We start from the raw sequence: 20,832 nt of genomic DNA, 5'->3' as shown, positions 1-20,832 counted from the left end.
ACACAGTTTTTTTCTCCAGAAACTCAATTGTAAGTATGCAGGTACGTTCCATAAACTAATGAAAGTTTTCTCATAGCTTTCTTGCCTTCATGACAATAGTAGGATCATAGTACAAAGGAACAGAGATCTAAACCAAGATAATTTGCCAAGAAGAAGGTTAAAAGCATATTCAGAAAGCTGTCTCTGAATTATTGGCAACTTATAATCCTGGAACAAGGAGCTAGACGGGGTTTGATTCACTATTTTTGTGTTTTCTGACCTACTTCTGCTCTCCTCCAGTTCTCTAAACCTGTTAATGCAGATATAATTCATTCAAACTTTTACTTTCAGGAATTAACTAAGTATCTACTATGTATCACACATCATTAGAGAGACTGGAAAAAATGGTATACAAAAAAGGATCAGAACCTGTCCCCGTTGCCACAGGTGACATATTTTTTTTCTGAGTGAGAAGAAACCCTCCCTATCTTCCACTCCCACTCTCCCTACCACCAGTACCACTAGAGAAGGCCTCTTTGCCTCAGAGTGTCTGGGCTCCACATTAAGACATAAAGGACATATAAATAAAACTATCTGTGAGGACTGCATATTGCACAAACCTTTACTGAATCCTCTTAGCACTAGGCTCCACGCTAGACCTAATGACATAACCTAAATCAAGACCTGGCTTACGTCGTCAAGAATCCCACTGAGAAGTCACTACATTTCAAAATATAAAGGAAAGGAAAAATAGAACATAATTTTCCAGGTCACGACTTTGACATGACTTTCACATTTCACATAGAAGTAAGTGAAGGGTATTTGTTCACTCTTAATGGGTGGTCAACACTCAAGCTGCACTATGGTTACACTAGTGATTTCTCTGGCATCGAAAATCTCCATTGTTGAGTAAAGTGGCTATATTTTACTGTTTAGTAAAGACTCTATCCTGTAAACCATTAGACTGACAGGCTGAAGAGAATTCATTTTCATTGTTAAAAGAGTTCCTTCATGATTTTACGCCCTCTAACAGAAACTGAACTTTAAGGATTTGGAAACAGTGGTTCCTAAACATGACTGCGGATTGGAATCACCTGGAGTAGTTTAAAAACAATAGTGGCTACATGCCATCCCTAGAGATACTGACTTAATTGCTCTGGGTGTGGCTGTGGCATCAGGATTTGAAAGCTCCCAGGAGACTCTAATGTGTAGACAACATGGAGAATCACTGTTATAAGGTGTTGGGTTTAACTTTATTAGTCATTCTAAACACTTAGAGTTATGAATTTTTCCTGGTCTAATTTCTTCTGTCTTGTAGTCTTATGATGAGACAGCAAACTGCTGATGAGGAGGAACGCCCAAAGAAAGGAACTTCTGACCTCTGGTATGGAATTTATTTTTGTGCATAAAAGAAGATATTTCTGAAGACGAAGTTATTATGAACCTCTAATGTTTAAGACAGGCTGCTTCATGTCTTTGTTCTATCCCTCAAATATGGCCAACACTGTGTGTGTGTGTGTGTGTGTGTGTGTGTGTGTGTGTAAGAGAGAGACACAGGAAGACAGACAGAGAAATCAAATTAGAGAACAAGAGAGATCTGGAAATTGAGAAATGGAGAAGACTCTGAAAATAGTCTTCCACCCCTGTCACCACTACAGACAGCTTAGGATTTTAAGTGCACTGGGCATTTGGAGACAATTTGGCAAACTGGGGCCAAACTGTGTCAATATATCATTCATAATGACTCTGCATAGTTACAGACACTGCTAAGGATTTGGAGGTGAATAACAAAACAAACTCTAGCAAAAGTGCTTTGTCTCAGAGGCTTGGAGAATCTTGGTTAAGTGCAATAACCTCTTCCTTGGCACTCCAATTGAACTCCCCTCTCAGTCCAGTTTATAACCATGATAAAACCGTGATCCCTGTTTGCAGAATGATTAATGCCCACAATGGGTTTAAAGCCAATTTTCTAAGCTAATTCAAGATAATATTTTTATTTCAAAACTGGCTTCTTCTATGGGTTGTTTGTGCCTCTTTTATGGCACACATTAGGGTGTGCCTAGTGTAATATTTATGTAGTTGGCTTATCCTGCTGACTGAAACAGGTGGTCACTGAGGACAGGATTCACGCCATACTTCTCTTTGTACCTATGATGCAGCACACCACATTGTACAAGGTAGGCTCTCTAAAATATTTGCCATTTTTTTGAGACTTTTAAGAAAATTGAACAATGTAGTTTATGGAATCTCTCCAAAGTAGGATAAATGAGTAGGTAGTAAAGGAGTGAGAGACAGATGGACACAACATTCTTTATAAAAGCCTGAAAGCTTTTTCTTATATTGACCCATAATTTGCCAACAATCAATTCTAACGAGATTTTCCAGCTTCCACTTTACTGTGAGCATAATGTATGCTGTTGGAACTTAATATAGATACTTACATACCTTGAAAAATGTCCATGCTATTAATGGACTGCAGCAAATTTATCTTTGGTTATTAAAATTCTAGTAACTTTTTTTTACCCAGAAGCAATTTTAGAAAAGGTTTTAAAATTCTGCCTTAGTATCAAATATTTATTGTAAAATTTGTAAACCAAAATGGTTATTGCTTTAACCGTAATTTCATCTCAGTGTATATGGCACTAAATTTCATTTGTAAAGCACAAATAAATGATGCATCTTAATTTTAGGCGACCTTTAACTCAGTTCCTGCTACATATTCCATCAGCATGTGGGCTCTGAGGCTTTCACCATTATGTGAATAAGTCCAGGCTAAGCTTAATAATCTTTTTCTTAATTCAATTAAAAAAGAAAAAACCTAAGAAGGAATGTGAGGAAAACATACGCAAGGTGATAAACTGCTAGATAAATAAATTTTATACTTTAAATTTCTAATGTAATATCTGAAAAGCCTATAAATAACTGTAAGTATAGAGAAGTATCAAGTACATATCAAAAAGTAGAAATATATGAGATGAAATAAACCAGTGCAGATTATTATAAAATATTCCATAAAGACAAACTGTTGAAAATAGGTACCTTATAAAAGGGACATAGATTTACAGACATAATAAAAAGAGAAATAGTCATTTCCCTTCACCTGAAATCAGAGTATCTTATTATTCTGTAGCAAATCGATACATGCAGCTTTTTCCTTCAGTAAAATAGAGCCTACTGTGTAGTAGGTAGCATGTCAGTCTCACAGAGCTTACTGAATGTCCTTTTCCTCCTGTAATAGAAAATTGCTTACATCACTGCAATTAACTGAATAACCAATGTATGACTAGCATAAAGATCTACATTTGATATCAGAATGAAAAATACACTTCCTAGAACATATACGTTGTCAGTTCCCCCTGAAAAAATATGCATAATTAGATTTTCACACAAAGGTTTTAAAACCCCAGTAATATCAGCAGGTTTTGAGTACTAATTGAAAATGGAATTGATGCAATTACATTGAACAGTGGCAGGAAGCATGGCTTTTAAGAGAATCAGCTTAAAGAAAAAAATCCTAGTTGCATGTGCATTAAAGCTCTAAGCTAAAGATCTCTCTGTGCCAGCTAAACCCCTACCCAGCTCCGGAAAGTAACTTTCTGAAGACATGCCAAGCCCTTCGCTTGAAAATAACATCTTAATTGGTTTCTTCTAATAAAATTCAAAATGCTCTTTTGGTGATGATAATACACTCATTGTTTTATTCCAGCTTAATGTTCTCTCTTGGAATGTTCTGAGTATTACTGTTCAGAGAAAAGAAAAAAATACACAAGTCTGAATTTATGGAGAGACAATTTGGCTGGATGGACCAACAAAAGTTGAAAGCTTTTGATGCCAGAAAGACTGCTTCAAAAAGTAATGATTCTATTCAAACAGATTTGTAGATAATAGCAATGAGATTCCAACCTCTTCCTATTGTCTGTATCATTGTTATATAATAACATTTAGGTGTGAATACAGAACTGGGTTGATAATGTTTAGAGAATGATTAAGGTTCTTATTGACAACTGACACAAAATAAATTATTCAATAAGTCTTTTCAAATCAAGAGATAATTTAAGTCATGAAGTCTTATTTTTGCTTGAATTATGACAAGTAGTATATATTTAAGAGGTTGGAAAAGTTATAAAAAGAGCTTCAAGATATTCATATTATTGTATCTTCTGCATGCCTGGTCATCATCTTAAGGTTCTTTATTAAAAGATTTTCAACCCAGTCTATTGAACTATTTGTATACATACAGACATGACTCTAATTCTATAATGAAATTCAGTGAAAACATTATTTTATACAAGTCTATTTTATAATCACTTTACTATTACTTACTTCTTCATTAAAACAGAGGTCCCTATGTTAAGTTCTGTGGAACTGTAACAATCTCTACCATTTAAAAGAAACTAAGGCCATGTATACCACTTCTACCTGACCCAACTAAGCAAGGAAAGGAATACTAGGATGTTCTACTCCCCTTACTCTGCTTCTGATGTTGTTAGTGCTGTCTTAAAATCTTCAGACCTTTGTGTTCATTATAAAATCTCTGTAATGGATGAAATCCCAGCTTGGTGCACTTCACCCAGTTTGTACAAAGTTATGCCCATTTACAAAACAAAAAAGGGAATTTTCTAATCTAAATTTTGTTAAGATTTTAGAAAAGAGATGCTTATAATGAAAGATTATGTTTCATTTGCTATAATTGGAACTCTGTTAAGTCCTTGGTAATTAATGCTAACTATAGTAACACTAGCAACAACTTAGGTTGCAAGACTCCACTGGCTATAAAAGAAGGAAATGTAGTGAACAAATCTGGGTATTTATTTTACAGCGTCTTTACATATTATTTTTCCCATTCATTCTCTTTAAGTTCTTATTATCTGTGGTAAGGATGGATTATCACGTTCTGGCAGGTTGTTGCTCGGCAAGTCATTTTGTTCTCATTATTACTAGCCATCAGAAATGGGAGAGAGGCAAGGCTCAAAGACATAAGCCATCAGAGATTTTTGTCCTGGCCCTCAGCTCACTCACACTATTACTATATAACTAAGTGTTAAAGTAACATTTAAAGTAATAAGGTGTTTGCCAAACTAATTATCTAATTGTTATATGATTATAAATATGCGGTAGTTACAACTTTAAAGAAAGAGAACATATAGACACATTGAAAATGATACCAGGAAGACAACGGCTTCTTTGGTGACTTTTCAGCTTTTGTTATAGGCATGTACAAGAGAACACACACTTAGGAAAGACCAAAATGGTACTGAAATAGAATTGATCTTTACCCATAGAGTATGTGTATATATGTATGTGTGTTTAAAGACTGTGCATTTATCTTTACTCAGATATACACCCCCTCTCCATAATTCATTTATCTTTAGAAAGTGAAAGTCTATACCAAAATATTGGAAGTTTTCCATGAAAAAAATTAACAACTTTTTTTAAGCACTATTACTCCTATAGACACTCAAGGTTTTCTTTTTTCAGGATCAGCAGTCTGACCCTCTTCTTAGAGAAACAGCAATTATCTTCTGCAAACTTAAATTGCTTGGACTCCTTTGTCCTGTCAATTCCATATAGGCTGAATTCTTGACCTTTGCCATTACATTATATATAAGATTAAACATAAGCAATCTTATACTCAAAGTTCGGTAACTGCTTATTTTTTTATAAGAAAATCGTTTCAGTAAAGTAGTAATTTAGGAATTAATTAGGTATAATATTTAATACTTTTACTATCAAGAATCTTAAATACTAGAAAGTGTTAAAGTTGAGAAAGGCAAGAATATGAGGTACATTCACTGACATCTCTTCAAACCATATTTTAAGATTATTTTAATGATTGTTTCCTACTAAGATAATACACAAATGAGCAGAGTAGAATATTCTGTTCTAGGGATTGACAAAGGGGAAAATGGAATCCTGACGGACAGGACACAGCACAGCAAGTGAAATGCTTGACTGCAAGAGCAGTAACTTGGGGCAAGGCAAGACAAGGAAAGTATGCTCATTAACTTATATCAATTAGAAACAAAAACATGACTTTTTGTACTTATGCATTACCTCCATCTTTTCAAGGAGAATTTAGAGGCATTTCTAATACGATGTTAAATATATCTGAAGCCTGACATATAATAATCCACAAATGATTGTTAAAAATCAGTAGTTAATTAGAAACTTAAGATCTGTTAAAGCTACAGTGTTATGCATACTTTGGAGGAAGCAAATAGCATGAGACAAATTTGCTAATCTTCCTATTAATGGCCTGGCATTTCTGCAGATTTTGTAACATGCATTTGCAGAGTGTCTCTGATTCTCCACACAATTCATTTTCCTCTTCTTATACCATTTCCCTCTTCTAGTCTTATCTCTGCTACCTTCAAGCTCTAGGTCCTTAGTCAAGATATTAAGCCCCTCAGGGCCTCCAGCCCTACCTATTTCCTAGGCATTCTGTAAATAAATGAGATAATGTGGAAATTCTCTGACAAGTGTATGGCACCCTGCAGAAATAACATACTACGAAAGAGGGCTCAAAGGCAGTTAATTTTCACTCGATGAGGACGGAGGGTTGAATGATTGTTTCTGAGCCTGCACCTTGGAAACGTAGAATCTACTTGCCATCTTTTACAGCTCAGCACATTGTTTCAGGGCGAGTGCTGCCCTAAAATAGCACATGGCTCAGCTCTCAGCTCTGCCTTTTATGTGCCCTTCTTGCCAACTCATACTCTGCTTAGAAAATGTCTAGCCTTTCTGTCCCTTGCTTTTAAATTTGTTTTCATTAACAACAGAGGTTCTCAGTAACACATAAATGAAAATGCAGAAGGCAATAGAGTACTGGAATTTGCCCAAAGCTTGAGGCTCTCTTTCTCAATAATTTTCTGACAGTAATGGAACTAAAACCGAAAAGACTGTTTTTTTTACACCTCATTATACAAAGATACTTGGGAATTGGAAAAATTGAGGGTATCTCAATGCTATGGTGAATTGATGCTGCAATGGTATCCGTAAGAAAAGAACGCTTAATTTCTTTTTTCTTTAGAAGAAGGTACAGGCTATATAGAACTTATGGAGACCACCCTGATAAATTTGCATAGTGAGGAGAGCGAATAGTAAGTTTTTCTATAGTTATCCTTTTTCTGAGCTCACATTTGTTTCCACAAAAGGAGACCTCACCTACATCAACAAAATAAACGTGTTCCAGAGGAGTAATTCCCTCATCCTCACCTTGACAAATCTGACACTGAAGAGGGAATTAGGAATAGTGTAGAGAATGAGTTTGATTTCCTTTATTTTTTGGAAGGCTTGCTATTCTAAGTGAAAAGCAAAAATCCACTGTGACACCTTTGACATGATAAAGTGAGTTATAGCATGCCTTCCTCAGAAAATGTTCTTTTATTTGTGACTTTTGTGGATCTAAAACTTATTCTAGCAGCATCTCCAGAAATGGCTTGGACTCTGGACTCTGATGACTTGTGTTTTAATTCTGTCCCTTTCTATCCCTGTGACCTCAGGAAAGTTATTTTCTTTCTATCTCCATTTTGTGAAGATAAAAATAGTGCCTAATTCATGATGTTGTTGGAGAATTAAATGAGATAACGTGAAACATTCAGAATAGTGCCTAGCACAAAGGCGATATTAATGTTAGTGATTATAATAATGAATACAAATAAATTACCAAATATTTTAGAAACATAGAAGACAAAACAGTGGCATACATCTATGAAGAATGGAAACATGCATATATTTAGTTCTAGGTATATTTTTCTAAATCAAAACTGCAAAGAAAATCTAGGTAACATATACTTTTTAATCCACATATGTGAACAACATATCCACATAGTTGATCAACATGTGAATGGATTTAAAATCATCATCATTTGAGCCCTCTTCATTTGATGGACAATTCAATCATAAATATTCACACATATCTATGGATAATCATGGAATATGACACAGTTTCTTCATGGAATTGCTTTGGCTGTACGACTAACTAAACGGCACATAAGCTCAGTCTCCTAATTTCAGATCACTGAAGCATCCCTTCTTTGTTCCTAATTGCAGGAATCTTGTACCATTAGGAATGGCTTAATATCACAACATCATCTTTTGGCAACAGAATTAAGTTTATCAGATTCTGAGAAAACTCACCTAGAAAAAGAATTACTTGACAGGAAAATATGGGTTCCAAACATTTTTCTAAAAATCATTTAAAAAGAGATCCATAGCATATCACTGTAATACAATTCTGTCCTAATATTTCTCAAGAGGCATTCTTTGCAATACTTAAAACTTCCTTTCTCCAATTCAAGGCTATGAGAGATTTTGTTTTATTTTGACTACTGGAGTCCTATGTCAATATAGGGCAAAAAAAAAAAAAAAATATATATATATATGGCAATTTCTCCTCATCTTCTATTCCCATTGTATTTTATAACAGTTTTAACTTGCTCTTTACATCACAAATTTAGTGCTACTCTACTTTAGTCTCTTTATGGTTTAGGTAATGTCCAACTCACTCTTACATTTATCAATCCTTTCTTGAGTTCAGTGACTCTCACAGAGGAAGAATGCAAAGAACTTCTTATTCACCCAGCATCCCTGCTGAGTTTGGTTTTATTAAAACATGTAGGTGTTATTTAAGATGTTTAACTGACATCTAACTGAGACGACTGGAAGAGAAATTAAAAGAAACTGCAGTAGCACAAGTTTTTCCAAGAACTAAATATTTCAGAAGATTCAATACAACCAGAATGAGCATACTCCAAGATTAATGGTGAAATTAAGAACAATCGGTTTATTTTTAATCTCTTGGGCAACCATTAGACAAACTGTTTTCAACAAATGTGCCTTGCAATATTAATGATAGCAGAGTTCATAAAGAGGCCATTTATTATTTTGAGTTTATTGTCCGATAACAATTCATCACCTTTTGGATTTAGCTTACTAGTTCACAGGGGTCCTTTCATTTATTGTTTAATTAACTAAGCTTCCTGTCAAATGAGGCAGATATTAAAAGATGTTTTGTAAAATTCCAGCATCTTTCATTTATATGCTGTCAATGACCTGGAGACTTTGAAAACTTTATTAATAAAAATTTAGTTCTGAAAGATGGCAAAAAGAATCACAAGATAAATAGCTGAAAGAACTTATAATCTTATACAAGCCTGGTCTGTACACTTAATACACTTGTTTTCCAATACAACTCACACTGACATTTTTATGTTTTTAAACCACTGTCATGCACCTGTAAACGTAAATATGAAAGTCAACCTTGGGCTGGAAAATTGGCCATCGTTAGTTATATGTCCAAATAGTAGAAACCTTTACGTATTTTTAATCTTTTAAATGTAATTTTTCTTTTGAGTTTTAGGCAGTTAGTCACAGGCTTAAACGGGGTGTGGAACAGTTTACTAGTAGGAAGTTTTTAATGATCTAGTGAACATAAACAAAGAATTACTAGCAGTCACAAATAATCGACTTTTCTTCCATGCATTTAACTATAAATGCATTTAGTTTTGAACTTTCATAGCGTTATAAAGCACTTTAAAATATTTCCATGAGTACCTTGATAACTCATAAGAATTTTGAGCCAAAAGAAAACCTGAAGTAGAGCCAGAGAGCTGCCTATTCAGTAAAATGATGTTCAGGCTTTTTGAAGCTTACGGGATATTGAGTGCACCTTAGTTTTATCATACTTCTTTATGCAGGATATTATCTTTCTAGATCTAAAAACATATAAGCAAAAATGATAATCTAGTATTCATCAGGATTACCTAAAAAAATTAGGCCTTATAATTTAGAGGTTTGTAGTAAAGAGACAAAACATCCACATGACTAAATTATTGCTTCTTTGATAACAGAGGGGGAACAACTGTATAATTTTGGGTAAATTAACTTATGAATTGAAGTTGACATTCAATGATAAACATAAACAAACAAGAAAGTTTACTATTTCAGTAACTAAGTAACGTATATCCTCATTAACTCATATAAGAGTAACAAATCCAGTAATTAAATCTCAATTAAAATACTGGACTTAAGGTCTACTAGTTTCTTCACACACAGTGTATTCCAAAGAGCAAACATTCCTGAATCAATTTCAATTTAGTCATCAAAGGTATGGAAAAATTCTAATACAATATTTAACAGCCATTGCTTTAGGTGGGTGGGGGGGTGTGTTTGTGTGTGTGTGTGTCTGTGTGTTTTTATATACCTATATATAAAACCTGTATTTTTATATAGGTTTTATATATAAGTGTAAATATATAAAACTATATTTCTTATTTACATGGATATATTTATACTTGTAGTTGATTTATTAACATATTTCTATTGATACATTTACACAGATACATTTTATAACATGGTGCATGAATGAATCAGAAGTAATCCCATATCCTCCTCCCCTTCCCAAGATTTTATGGTAATCTTAAATGCCCCAAGAATGACAAACTGTTGTCTATAATATGAAGCCACACACTAAGCCATTGCAATCATAAGTGAACAAGTAGGCTGGGTTCTTACTAATCTTAAGCTCATCATGAAAAATTGGACTTTAGAAAAATAGAATCTTAAGAAATAATGCATTTGGGGCAATACTTTTAAATTCTAGACATATCTAGATATGCTTGACATGCTAGCATACACAGATGCCAATGATATTAAGAATTAAGACAACATCCCTGATGGGTTACCAATCAAGGAACTGTGGAAGCCTGAGTATATACAAGGCATCTTTCCTTCAATATTGGAAAACTAGGCTTTTGATCAAAATGTACATAAAACCTCTCTGGCAGAAAATGTCTAAAATTAATAGAGGTGAAATGTCTACTAGGGAAGGAAATGGATTAATTAGATGGAAGCTTTAGAATTAATTTTGAAGGAGTAATATAAAAGTTGAATTCCCAGACCTCATTGAATCTTCAGTGTATAATGTGAAGAAAGCTTAGAAGTAGATAGAAAATATTTGATCATCAGCTATGTACCAGGGGATGGGTCTAAAGCCATCTATGGGGGCAGGGTATAGCTCAGTGGTAGAGTACATGACTAGCATGCAGGAGGTCCTGGGTTCAATCCCCAGTATCTCAATTTAAATGAATAAATAAATAAACCTAATCATCTCCCCCCTTTAAAAAACCCACAAGCAAAATAAATAAATAAAGCCATCTGTGTACAAAGTGACACAGATTTCTCTCTCATACTGTTTGTATTCCAGTGCTATGAGGATGAAATTAACATCTACTACATTCTACCTGGTATCTATCATTTAAAAAAAATTAACCAAAATTCACTGAAGGGTGGTTGTAGTGTACCAAGGTTTTACTGGTTGGGGAGATGTAGTAGTAAGGGATATCAAAATTATGTTAATCCAACATTTATTGAGCAACAATAATAAATAGCAGCCTCTCTGCTAAGTGGAGTGGAATTAATTACAGTACAAATGAGGATCATATTTCTGCCCTAAAGGAATATACAAACAATAACTCTAATACAAACCTTCATGTATTACAATAGAATGCACACTATATATGACACACTTTACAAACTTAATTTAATTTGCAAAACAGTTCTATGAAATATGTGTTCATCCCATTTTATAGATGATAAAATTCTGATTTAGGACAATTAAATAACTATCCCAATGGAGCATACCCAGAAAGTAGCAAACAACTATTATTTAAAACCAGTACTGTATGACTCCAAAACCCATGAATTTTAAAGAACTGTTGGTTCAGTAATTCTTTTCTTCCCTTTGCCTATGTCCTCCACATAAAATGTTCTTAAAAGCATTACAGGTAATTATTATAGACAACTAACTCAAAGGACGTGATATTTATAAAACAAAACTAAGCTTAAATATCATACAATGTTAGGGTAAAAATGAGTCTTAGAGAAAATTTAGTTCAGTTTTTTTTTTATGTATTTGTGGGAACCACTGAGGACCTGATAAAGTTTCATAGTTAATTGGTGAAGAATCAAGGATTGAAAACCCTGACATTTTGATTTCGATGTAAATACTTTCCCACTATACCACACTGCCAATCTAATGTTCATACATTTATGTGTATCAAAAATATGTCTGTTTAAATGTATTTCTTAATACTTCAATAAAAAGTTCCTAGAGGCCATTGGAATCATGACATTTTCCCCACTAAATTATAACTAAATTTTGCTTCATTCTACCAAAAAGATTAAAGTGTTATATTCATTATATTTCTGTCAGTATTTGAAAGAACCGGAAGACAGAAAATCAGGAGGGATACAGAAAAACATAACAAACCATCAACTGATTGAATCTAATTGGCACTAACAGAACACTCTGCGTGACAAAGGCAGAATATATAGTACTTTCTATATAGACTATATTCTACATCATAAAATGACTTAAATAAGTCTTAAAGAATTAGAAGCCTATGATGTATGTTCTTTGTGAACAGGAAACTAAAACAGTGATCTATAAGTTTTATATAATATGATATATATATAATATGACATATAAATGTATGTATAAAATACCTAAATATTTGTAAATTACATAAAATATTTCTAAGTAACCCATGGGTAAAAGGAAAAATAATGGTAGTAATTAGAAGACATTCGAACTGACTGAAAGTCAAAACATATTTTAGCAAAATATATAAGGCATTGCTAAAGCAGTGTTTCAAGGAAAAGTTGTAACATAACTGTTTATATTAGAAAAAATTTCTTAAATCAGTAGACCTATGTTTCCATGCTACAAAGTTCCAAAAAGAAGTGCAAATTAAACACAAAGCAAGAAGAAATAAGATAACTGAATTTTAGAGCAAAACCCAAGGATATATTGAACAGAAATACAGTAGAAAAAAAAAAGACACCAAAAGCTGATTATTCAAAGAGATCAGTAAAATGGAAAAACTGATCACTATACAGATCAATCCAAAAATAGACATAATTATCAATGTCAGAAGTGAAATAAAAAACATTACTATAGATCCTACATAGTGAGGATAATAAAGTAATATTACAGGCAACTTTATGTCAATAAATTGAACATCTTAGATTCACAGTCTGAAATGCTAGTGGAGAAAATAATTTGATTTTAGGAATCTACCTTAGGGAGTGAGTTCAGGATGGTAGTATAGGAAGGTCCTAAACTCACCTCCTCTCATGGGCATACCAAATCTTTAGCTACATAAAGAACAATTCTCTGAAAAACTTGGAAACTAGTTGACTAGCTCCTCCACAATAAAGGACAGAAGAGTAGGACAGACAGAAATGTGGTCTTGCCAAAAGATCCACCCCTGGCACAACAACCCCCAATTGGGAGGGATCTAACAAATATGGAGCTTCTCCTTGGTGATGCATCCTGGCACTGAGATCTGCTGCCTTGCAAAAACCAGCAGGTGCGCACATGTGGAGAAAAGGGAACCCTTGTGCACTGTTACCGGGAATGTAAATTGGTGTAGCAACTATAGAAAACAGTAGGGAGGTTCCTCAAAAAACTGAATATAGAACTATCATACAATTCAATAATTCCATTTCTAGGTATTTATCCAAAGAGAATGAAAACAGTAACTTAAAAAGATATATGCACCCCAAGTTCACTGCAGCATTATTTACAATAGGCAAGGTATGGAAGTAACCTAAGCAGCCACCAATGGATGAATGGATAAAGAAGATGTGGTATACATATACAATGGAGTATTATTCATCCACAAAAAAGAATGAAATCTTGCTATTTGCAACTACATGGATGGACCCTGAGGGTATTATGCTAAGTGAAATATGTCAGAGAAAAAACAGCAAATACTGCATGATCTCACTGACTGTGGCATCTTTAGAAAAAGGTTCAAGCATTAGATTCCAAGAGCAGATTGGTGGTTCCAAAGGCAGGGGGTAAGGTATGGGCAAAATTGGTGAAGGGGTCAAAATATATAAACTCCCAGGTATATAATAAATATGTCATGGGGATATAATGGACAGCATGGTGACTGCAATTAATAATAGTTTATTTGAAAGTTGATAAGAAAGTAAATCTTCAAAGTTCTCATCACAAGAAAAAAAATTTTTAAAACTATATGGTGACATACAGTAATGACTTAATTGTGGTGATCATTTTGCAGTTTATACAAATATCGAATCATTATGTTGTACACCTAAAACTAATACAATGTTATATGTCAATTATATCTCAATAAAATATAAAAAAAGAGAAAAGAATCTATCTCATTTTTAAATAGAAATAATATTTAATCCATTTAAATCAGTTATCACATTTCACATCTATTCAAATATAGATAATATTTTCATTTTTCTAAAAGCTCAGAACCTTTTCTTAAAATTACATGCAACTGATATCTTTTGTCAAATTATAGAGTATTCCTGATTTTGTAAAAGACTACATGTTAAAATTTCTCCTTGATCAAGGCAGAATCTTTTCAACAATGTTTTCCCTTGTACATTAGCAAGGAAAACAAGTTTTGTCTATTTTTATATACATATAGTCTTTCCTTTATGATCCTTACTGATTTTAAAGGTTTTTCTAGAAAAAAATATGACAGGAATGTTATAAATGTGAATATCTGTCAAACTATTGGATTTTTTTCAAGAAAAAATCAACTTAAACAAAATGAATCTGCATGAACTTTATATTCATTTGAAAAGCTATCTGGCTTAAAATAAGAATTATAAAATGATAAAATGTAATAATAAGAGTCATAATTCTTTTAATATGCAAGGTCTATCTAGCACAATTGTAACTCATTAATAACACCTGAAGTACATTCGCCCATAGGACTGATAACCATCTGGTTAACCTTGCACTAGATCAATAGAGAAGGCAAATCTGTAAAGGACTGTTTCCCAAGTGTTATCACTCCATCATTCCACCACAACATGAAGGGATGGAAGTTGGATGGGAGAAGAGAGCTCTTATTTCACACACCTTTAAGTTGACTATGGTTCTTAACTGGACAGTAAGACAAGACTGAGAGAATTCTAATGTGTCACCCAGAAAGAGACAGATGGAGGACCAAGTTATAGAGAAGGAGAAGATTTCAAGACAAAATAGCCAGGAGGCAAGGCAATTATGAGAAGATGTAAAGATGCAATAATTTCTGTCTGATGTAACTTGAAATTATTTGGAATTCCTCAAAAGCATCTTCCAACTACTGATTTTTGGCTGATAAATAGTGATAGAAATTTTAAATATGAAATAAATGAAAGAAACCATATATCTATATGTAGTTACATTAATATATATTTATATATATGTCAACCTTGTACAAAGTTCTCTATTTTGACATTAAGACTAAACTATTTTGGAAGAAATTTAGTAACTTATGAAGTACGATACTCAGGCAAGTCATAAGATCAGTGAGACACTTTAGGTAACAAGCAACGTGGAACAGGATCTCAAGAGGGTATACTGTCAACTTCATAAAAATGACTATAAATTAATGATTACGATTTATACATTTTAACAATTATTTTTGCTCAAGGTACTTTTTCTGTGATACTTTGTCTATTATATAGTTTATTTTTGGAGCTTTTTTGTATTAATTTAGAAACTGTGGCATTTCATTAAGTTTATTCTCCTTGTTGATATCTCTTTAAAACAGTATCCAAATTAAGTGAATTCTATCTCTCTAATTATTTTCTAGTAGGACTCTTGGGAAAAATAAAATAGGAATTATAAGACTTTCAGATCAATAGCTTATCTTATACTGTATTCTACATATGTTATAAATTAAGGTAAGTACTTTCCTGTAAGAATCTGTTCTGAGTTTAAGAGCATTTAAAATTTTAGGTTGCAATATTTTAAAAACCCTATCATAATTTCTAGTCACTTTGTACATAGCAATCATTGTCCTATGTGGTATTGAAGTTTGGTTTATAAAGACTGTATTACTTAATTTCCTCTCTAAAAGATAAACTTTAATAGTCTTTTTGAAAATAGACGATGAATTATCTCTAGTAACACACTTGTTTTTAATATTTATGTATTTTGGGTTAAATTTCAGTTAAAAAAAAAAGTTTGGTTAGTTTTGATGTAATAGAGAGAGCAGGTTTAGATATCTAATGTATGAGACCATACCATCTTCATACACACTCAGAGAAATACAGAAAATAGGGGGTAAGTTATACTGCTCCTTAATGCCTTTCTTTTTATTTGATTAGATAATTCGTAGTTTTCAACTTGGGAGAATTTTTTTTTTAAAGATGCTTCAAAGAGTCTGTTTTTACTTTCTTCACAACTTAACTGGATAGCCATGGCTTTTAAGGGAATGACTGCCTTAGAAACTAAGGTAACAATTAGAAGCTCACACACTCTAGGTTCTACATAAGGTTCCTTCAGTGCTTAGGATGACCTTGGGGAAAGCACTTGATGATTTAAGAAAGAAAGAAAAAAAAAAAGCAATTTGACTGATAAGTGTCAGTCATACCGCTATTTGAAATTCAAGATAACAGAGTTTCAAAGTCACCCTGCTACATAAGGCCTGAGAGTATACTGCTTCTCAAATGAATGAAAATATGCCCAATGCCACTGAGGTTTATACAGAGACAGAGCTGAAAGAAGTAATAAATGTATATAAATGACCACAATTGGCAGGATGATCCTCCTGATCCATTTCTTATTCTATCCATTCAATTTGCATAGGTTACTTGACTGACCAAAATCATCCATCTGCAAGTCGTTTGAACTATATACATTAAAGCTTATGCATACATTTGGCAAACCATTTCCTCAGAGGACCTTACACCTTTTATGTTTGTGAAAATTTGAAATCACACTCATTTCCCTAAGCTTCTTAAGATAACATCTGTATACAACAGCAATCAAAAGCATATTTCCAACTATTCTTTCAGGTCCTTTTCAGTTAATTAGGAGACTTTGCCAGCCTCAGGAACTCCTTGTGGAAATAGAAGAAACACCATTAGAACAACATATGAAGAGACCAGTTTTGAGGCTAAGGCCCAAAATATACAAGAAAAAAATGTTCAGTAATAAAACCTGCATAGCTGTTTCTGCTGATGAGGATTAGCACATAGAGGTTGTTCCTCAACAAAGCCAAGGAACTATTAAGATCTCTTAGGCTTTGGGTTCTTCACCATGCATGCACAGGCAAACACAGAAGAAACTTAAAAAGGGGCAGAATATATTTCAAACATTTTCATAAAGAAATGCAATAGACAGCTTTTGTCTATTAACCAATAATTGAAAATAGCTATGTCATCCAAAAAGCAGTTCAGTAGATATTTTTTTAAAGCTAACCAATACTCAATAATATTTTACTGTCTTTATTAATTTTTGAATGTGAATAAGAAAAAACAGGCTTCAAATAACATTTTCCCCAGAGTGTTTATCAACTTTCTTACCGTCAAATGTTAAATAAACTCTTGCTTGGGGCTGAGGCGATCCTTTTACACAGATAGAACAAATAAATACTCCAACCAATACCCAAATTGCCTGGAATGCCATTTCTTCAGATCTGCAAGTTAATATCCAAGGAAAAATACCTTTAAAAGGAAGATAACACATTTATTATATTTCATTTCACATTTTAGGAGCACAACCTCTCCTCCCCACAAAACCAGCAATCTTAACAGAACACCCTATTCACAAAAGACATATCTGAACTTTTATAGTCATGCAAACAGTAGGAGGTGCTGTGACTTTGTTTCTTAGATGTGAAATTTGGATTTGATTTCATTTGTGTCTGGAAGTCTTTATTAAAAGTGAAATTATTTCATCTCAGCAAAATAATGCTAATATTAAAGCAGTACAAAGCAGCCAGGAAAAAGTTACTGATTCCCAAAGGAAAATTCAATATTTAAACTTGATCTTCTCTCTAAAAATCATATCACACTGAAAAGACTTGAGAATGGTGCCAATAGGTATTAGCAGATGAAAACTTCTCTTTCTACCATAAATACAGTAGCAGTAGGAAAATCCCACATGAACATTCACCTCCACATACTTATTAGCTCTTTTGGAGTAATCGTCTCTGAACTGGTATTTCTACACATAAACCTACTAGTGCTCAATCCTCGATCACTTAAATCACTCAAATTAGTCATCTGCCAGCTTACACAGATGACCATGCAGCTGTTAAATGATGCAGATGAGGTAACCATGAACTTGTGCCAAATTCAAATCATTGACTTAGTGGTGAGCAATCCAGTGAGTGAACCAATGTATATTTAAAATAAATCAACTAGAAAGGGGGCTGTCAAAATTTCAAAAGATAAATCAGAGAGACAGGTATTACTGTTTGAAACTATAGCTGAAGAATTGATACATGCTATTAACCAATGTCTGAATAACAAAGAAGATCAGGTAATATGTACTGCATATCTATAGGAGCTCAGTGGCACAATATGCAGAATAAACTCAGGACCATAAATGAAACCCCATCATTTTGAGTCTCATATAGTTATAGAATAAGATGACATAACAGACTTTAATCTAGAAATTTATTTTTACAGGTTACAATACTATCTTCTGTATTATGTGGCTTTTAAAATTAAAATCTTATCACTAATTTTATTCAATAAAGAAATGCCACTAAATTTTGAAAAGTAATACAGAAGCAATACAGAAGCTTTAGCAATACAGAAGCAAAGTAACAATTAACCTGAACAAGTCATTGTAAACAAAAAGTGTAAGTTGATTTCCTAGGTGGAACATATGTTCTAAGAGTTAGAAACAAAATTGTATGCCTCTTTTACCACACAGATGGAGGAAACCCTAGACATATTTGTGTTGGTAATTTTCAAAAGAAACAGTTTCTTCCTGCTTCTACAACCTCTTCACCCTGTCATCCTTAAATTAACTTAGAAGAAAAGTGATTTTATAGGGTGACTTTCCCTTAGTAATTTGCTCCCTGGTTTTGTTGACTTTATAGTTAACCACACCCCACCTCCTTCCAGAAAAGGTATAAATATGCCTAACCTTTGTCTCTGTATTAAGCAGGCTGATAATAATTACACATTTTTACATACTGCTATTATCAATATCTTATCTAATGTGTCTCCACGAAAGAGACATATGCCACAAATTGCAAAGAATAATAGGGGAGATTAAATGACAGGTCAAATGGAGCGAATACACGGAGCAATGTGATTTCTAGCCTACTACAGATGAGAAGTGACTGAAAGCCAAGTGTCTTACACATGCCTCCGCCCCTCATATTTTATAACTTCTTCCCTTTAACTCACTTAAGATACGTTGCTTGCTGTTTTCACTGTACTGATTGAAAACTCGTAACATGTTAGAAAAGGACTCTCATAAAACCCTCTCGAGTAATTTTCCCTTAGAAAATTGAAATACTCAACTTCAAACTCTCCGCAGGTGTCATAACCTAAAGAAACAACTCCAGCCGGGCTCTCAGCAAGGGAAACACTTCCATGACAAACTGCATGCGCTCTTAAGAAAATGTCCAGACTTGAGCACACCGATGTGTGAAAAGTCAATACACAGACCCAAAAGTTTTATTTTGCTAAATTTGTAATGCTGAAAACAACGAATCCAGCTTACCACGGTGGAAAGAGATCGGCACGGAAAAGTAGACAATTCGCTACGGGATTGGATCCGCGTGTGTCTCTTGTCCTTTTCCCAGAAGACCGTAATTTCTAGGGCGCCCCAGCGGTGAAATTCTTTCTTCCTGGTCCTCTGAGTTTCTTTGTAAAGGAATCTTCAGCGTTTCAGCGGCGCGGCACCCAGAGCCCTTCTCCGCGTCGCTCAATCAAGCACTTGGGAGTGAATGGAAAGTGGCCGGCCCGGGGGGCGAGCGCTCGGGTGTCCGATTACAGCGACGCGGCGCGCGGCTCCGGCTGCCCCGGCGCACCGCCCAGCCGGCTCGCATCACCCGCCCAGCGCACTCGGCCGCATCTCCACAGGCCGCTGGCCCCACCCAGAGCGCGCCCGCGAGAGGGTGGCAGGGAGCCGCCAGGGCGGGGCCGACCCGAGGACACGCTGCCCTCGAGATGCAGGAATGCGCTGCAGCAGGCTAGAGGACCAGCTGAACAACTCTGCTCCTTTCGCAGTCCACCGTGGAGTGAGCAACTCAGAATGCGCTCCAGGTTTTTGTTTGTTACCGGCTGCTCTTGGAAGGCATTCAGGCTTAAGCTTGGCCTTAAATATCAAAGTGCAAAGCAGTTTTTTTTTTCCACAGAAGGATCATTGCATCCTTTTAAGGCAAAGAGATGCGTTTTTAAAAGGACATACATGAGTCTTGTCCTTTTCCTGTAGCAAGTTTTCTAAAACCGATCGAGATAAACCAAGAGTCTCGTCAAAGAAGTTTATCCTTTTCATGGGTATTGTTTCCTACTGTGTTACCTTAGTGTCCCAAACGGAGGTCTTACAAACTAGACGTCTGGGGTATATTTCTAGCACTACTTTCAAGGTATACTTGTTAAACTCTGGAATTGACTTCGATGTTTAAGTGAAAAGTATTTCTCCAGACCACAATGAACTAGCTATCTGCACTTGAGAAGAAATGAGCTTCCATCCCTAAAATATATGAGCAGGTATTTGCTTAAAAATTACTGTGGGCTAAAGCCCAGCAGATGTCACTATACAGAGGGAACATGGAGTATAATTTCTCCACCTTGTACCTTATAATTTTCTTTACGAAGTAAAGAGGATCACTAAATTGTTATAAACTATCATAGAAAACATTTCTGAAAGTGCAAAATCTTTGATGGAGTGGGACAGCTGAAATAAATCTCAGGTAGGGGGAAGAGAAAAAGTGATTAAGACACATCTTTCATGTATTTAAGCACCACCTCTCATATCCAGTCGACACAGCCATGTCTCTAACTCTGTATAGCTGAGATATGAAGGGATCACGTCAAATTAAGAAAGCAAATTTAAGAGTT

At 34.4% G+C, this 20,832-nt stretch overlaps 1 protein-coding gene across 2 annotated transcripts in view; it reads right to left on the bottom strand.

The window, feature by feature from the left end:
* The window catches only part of SEMA3C (semaphorin 3C), a 153,114-nt gene extending 133,093 nt beyond the window's left edge, over positions 1–20,021 (bottom strand). The window contains exons 1-2 of one of the 2 annotated variants that reach the window (XM_006211745.4): positions 19,490–20,021; positions 17,329–17,469 (exon numbers count right to left, since the gene is read on the bottom strand). In XM_006211745.4, coding sequence (XP_006211807.1) covers positions 17,329–17,431 — 103 coding nt within the window. In that variant the 5' untranslated portion in view covers positions 17,432–17,469; positions 19,490–20,021. The remainder of the gene's footprint in view (positions 1–17,328; positions 17,470–19,489) is intronic. The other variant, XM_072965127.1, reaches the window with a different exon arrangement.
* Between the last annotated feature and the right edge of the window lie 811 nt (positions 20,022–20,832).

The sequence above is a fragment of the Vicugna pacos genome, chromosome 7 (assembly GCF_048564905.1).
Source record: "Vicugna pacos chromosome 7, VicPac4, whole genome shotgun sequence".
NCBI classification, from domain to species: Eukaryota; Metazoa; Chordata; class Mammalia; order Artiodactyla; family Camelidae; genus Vicugna; species Vicugna pacos.
The sequence above is the reverse complement of the archived record's forward strand: the minus strand, read 5'-3'. Positions and strand labels throughout refer to the sequence as shown.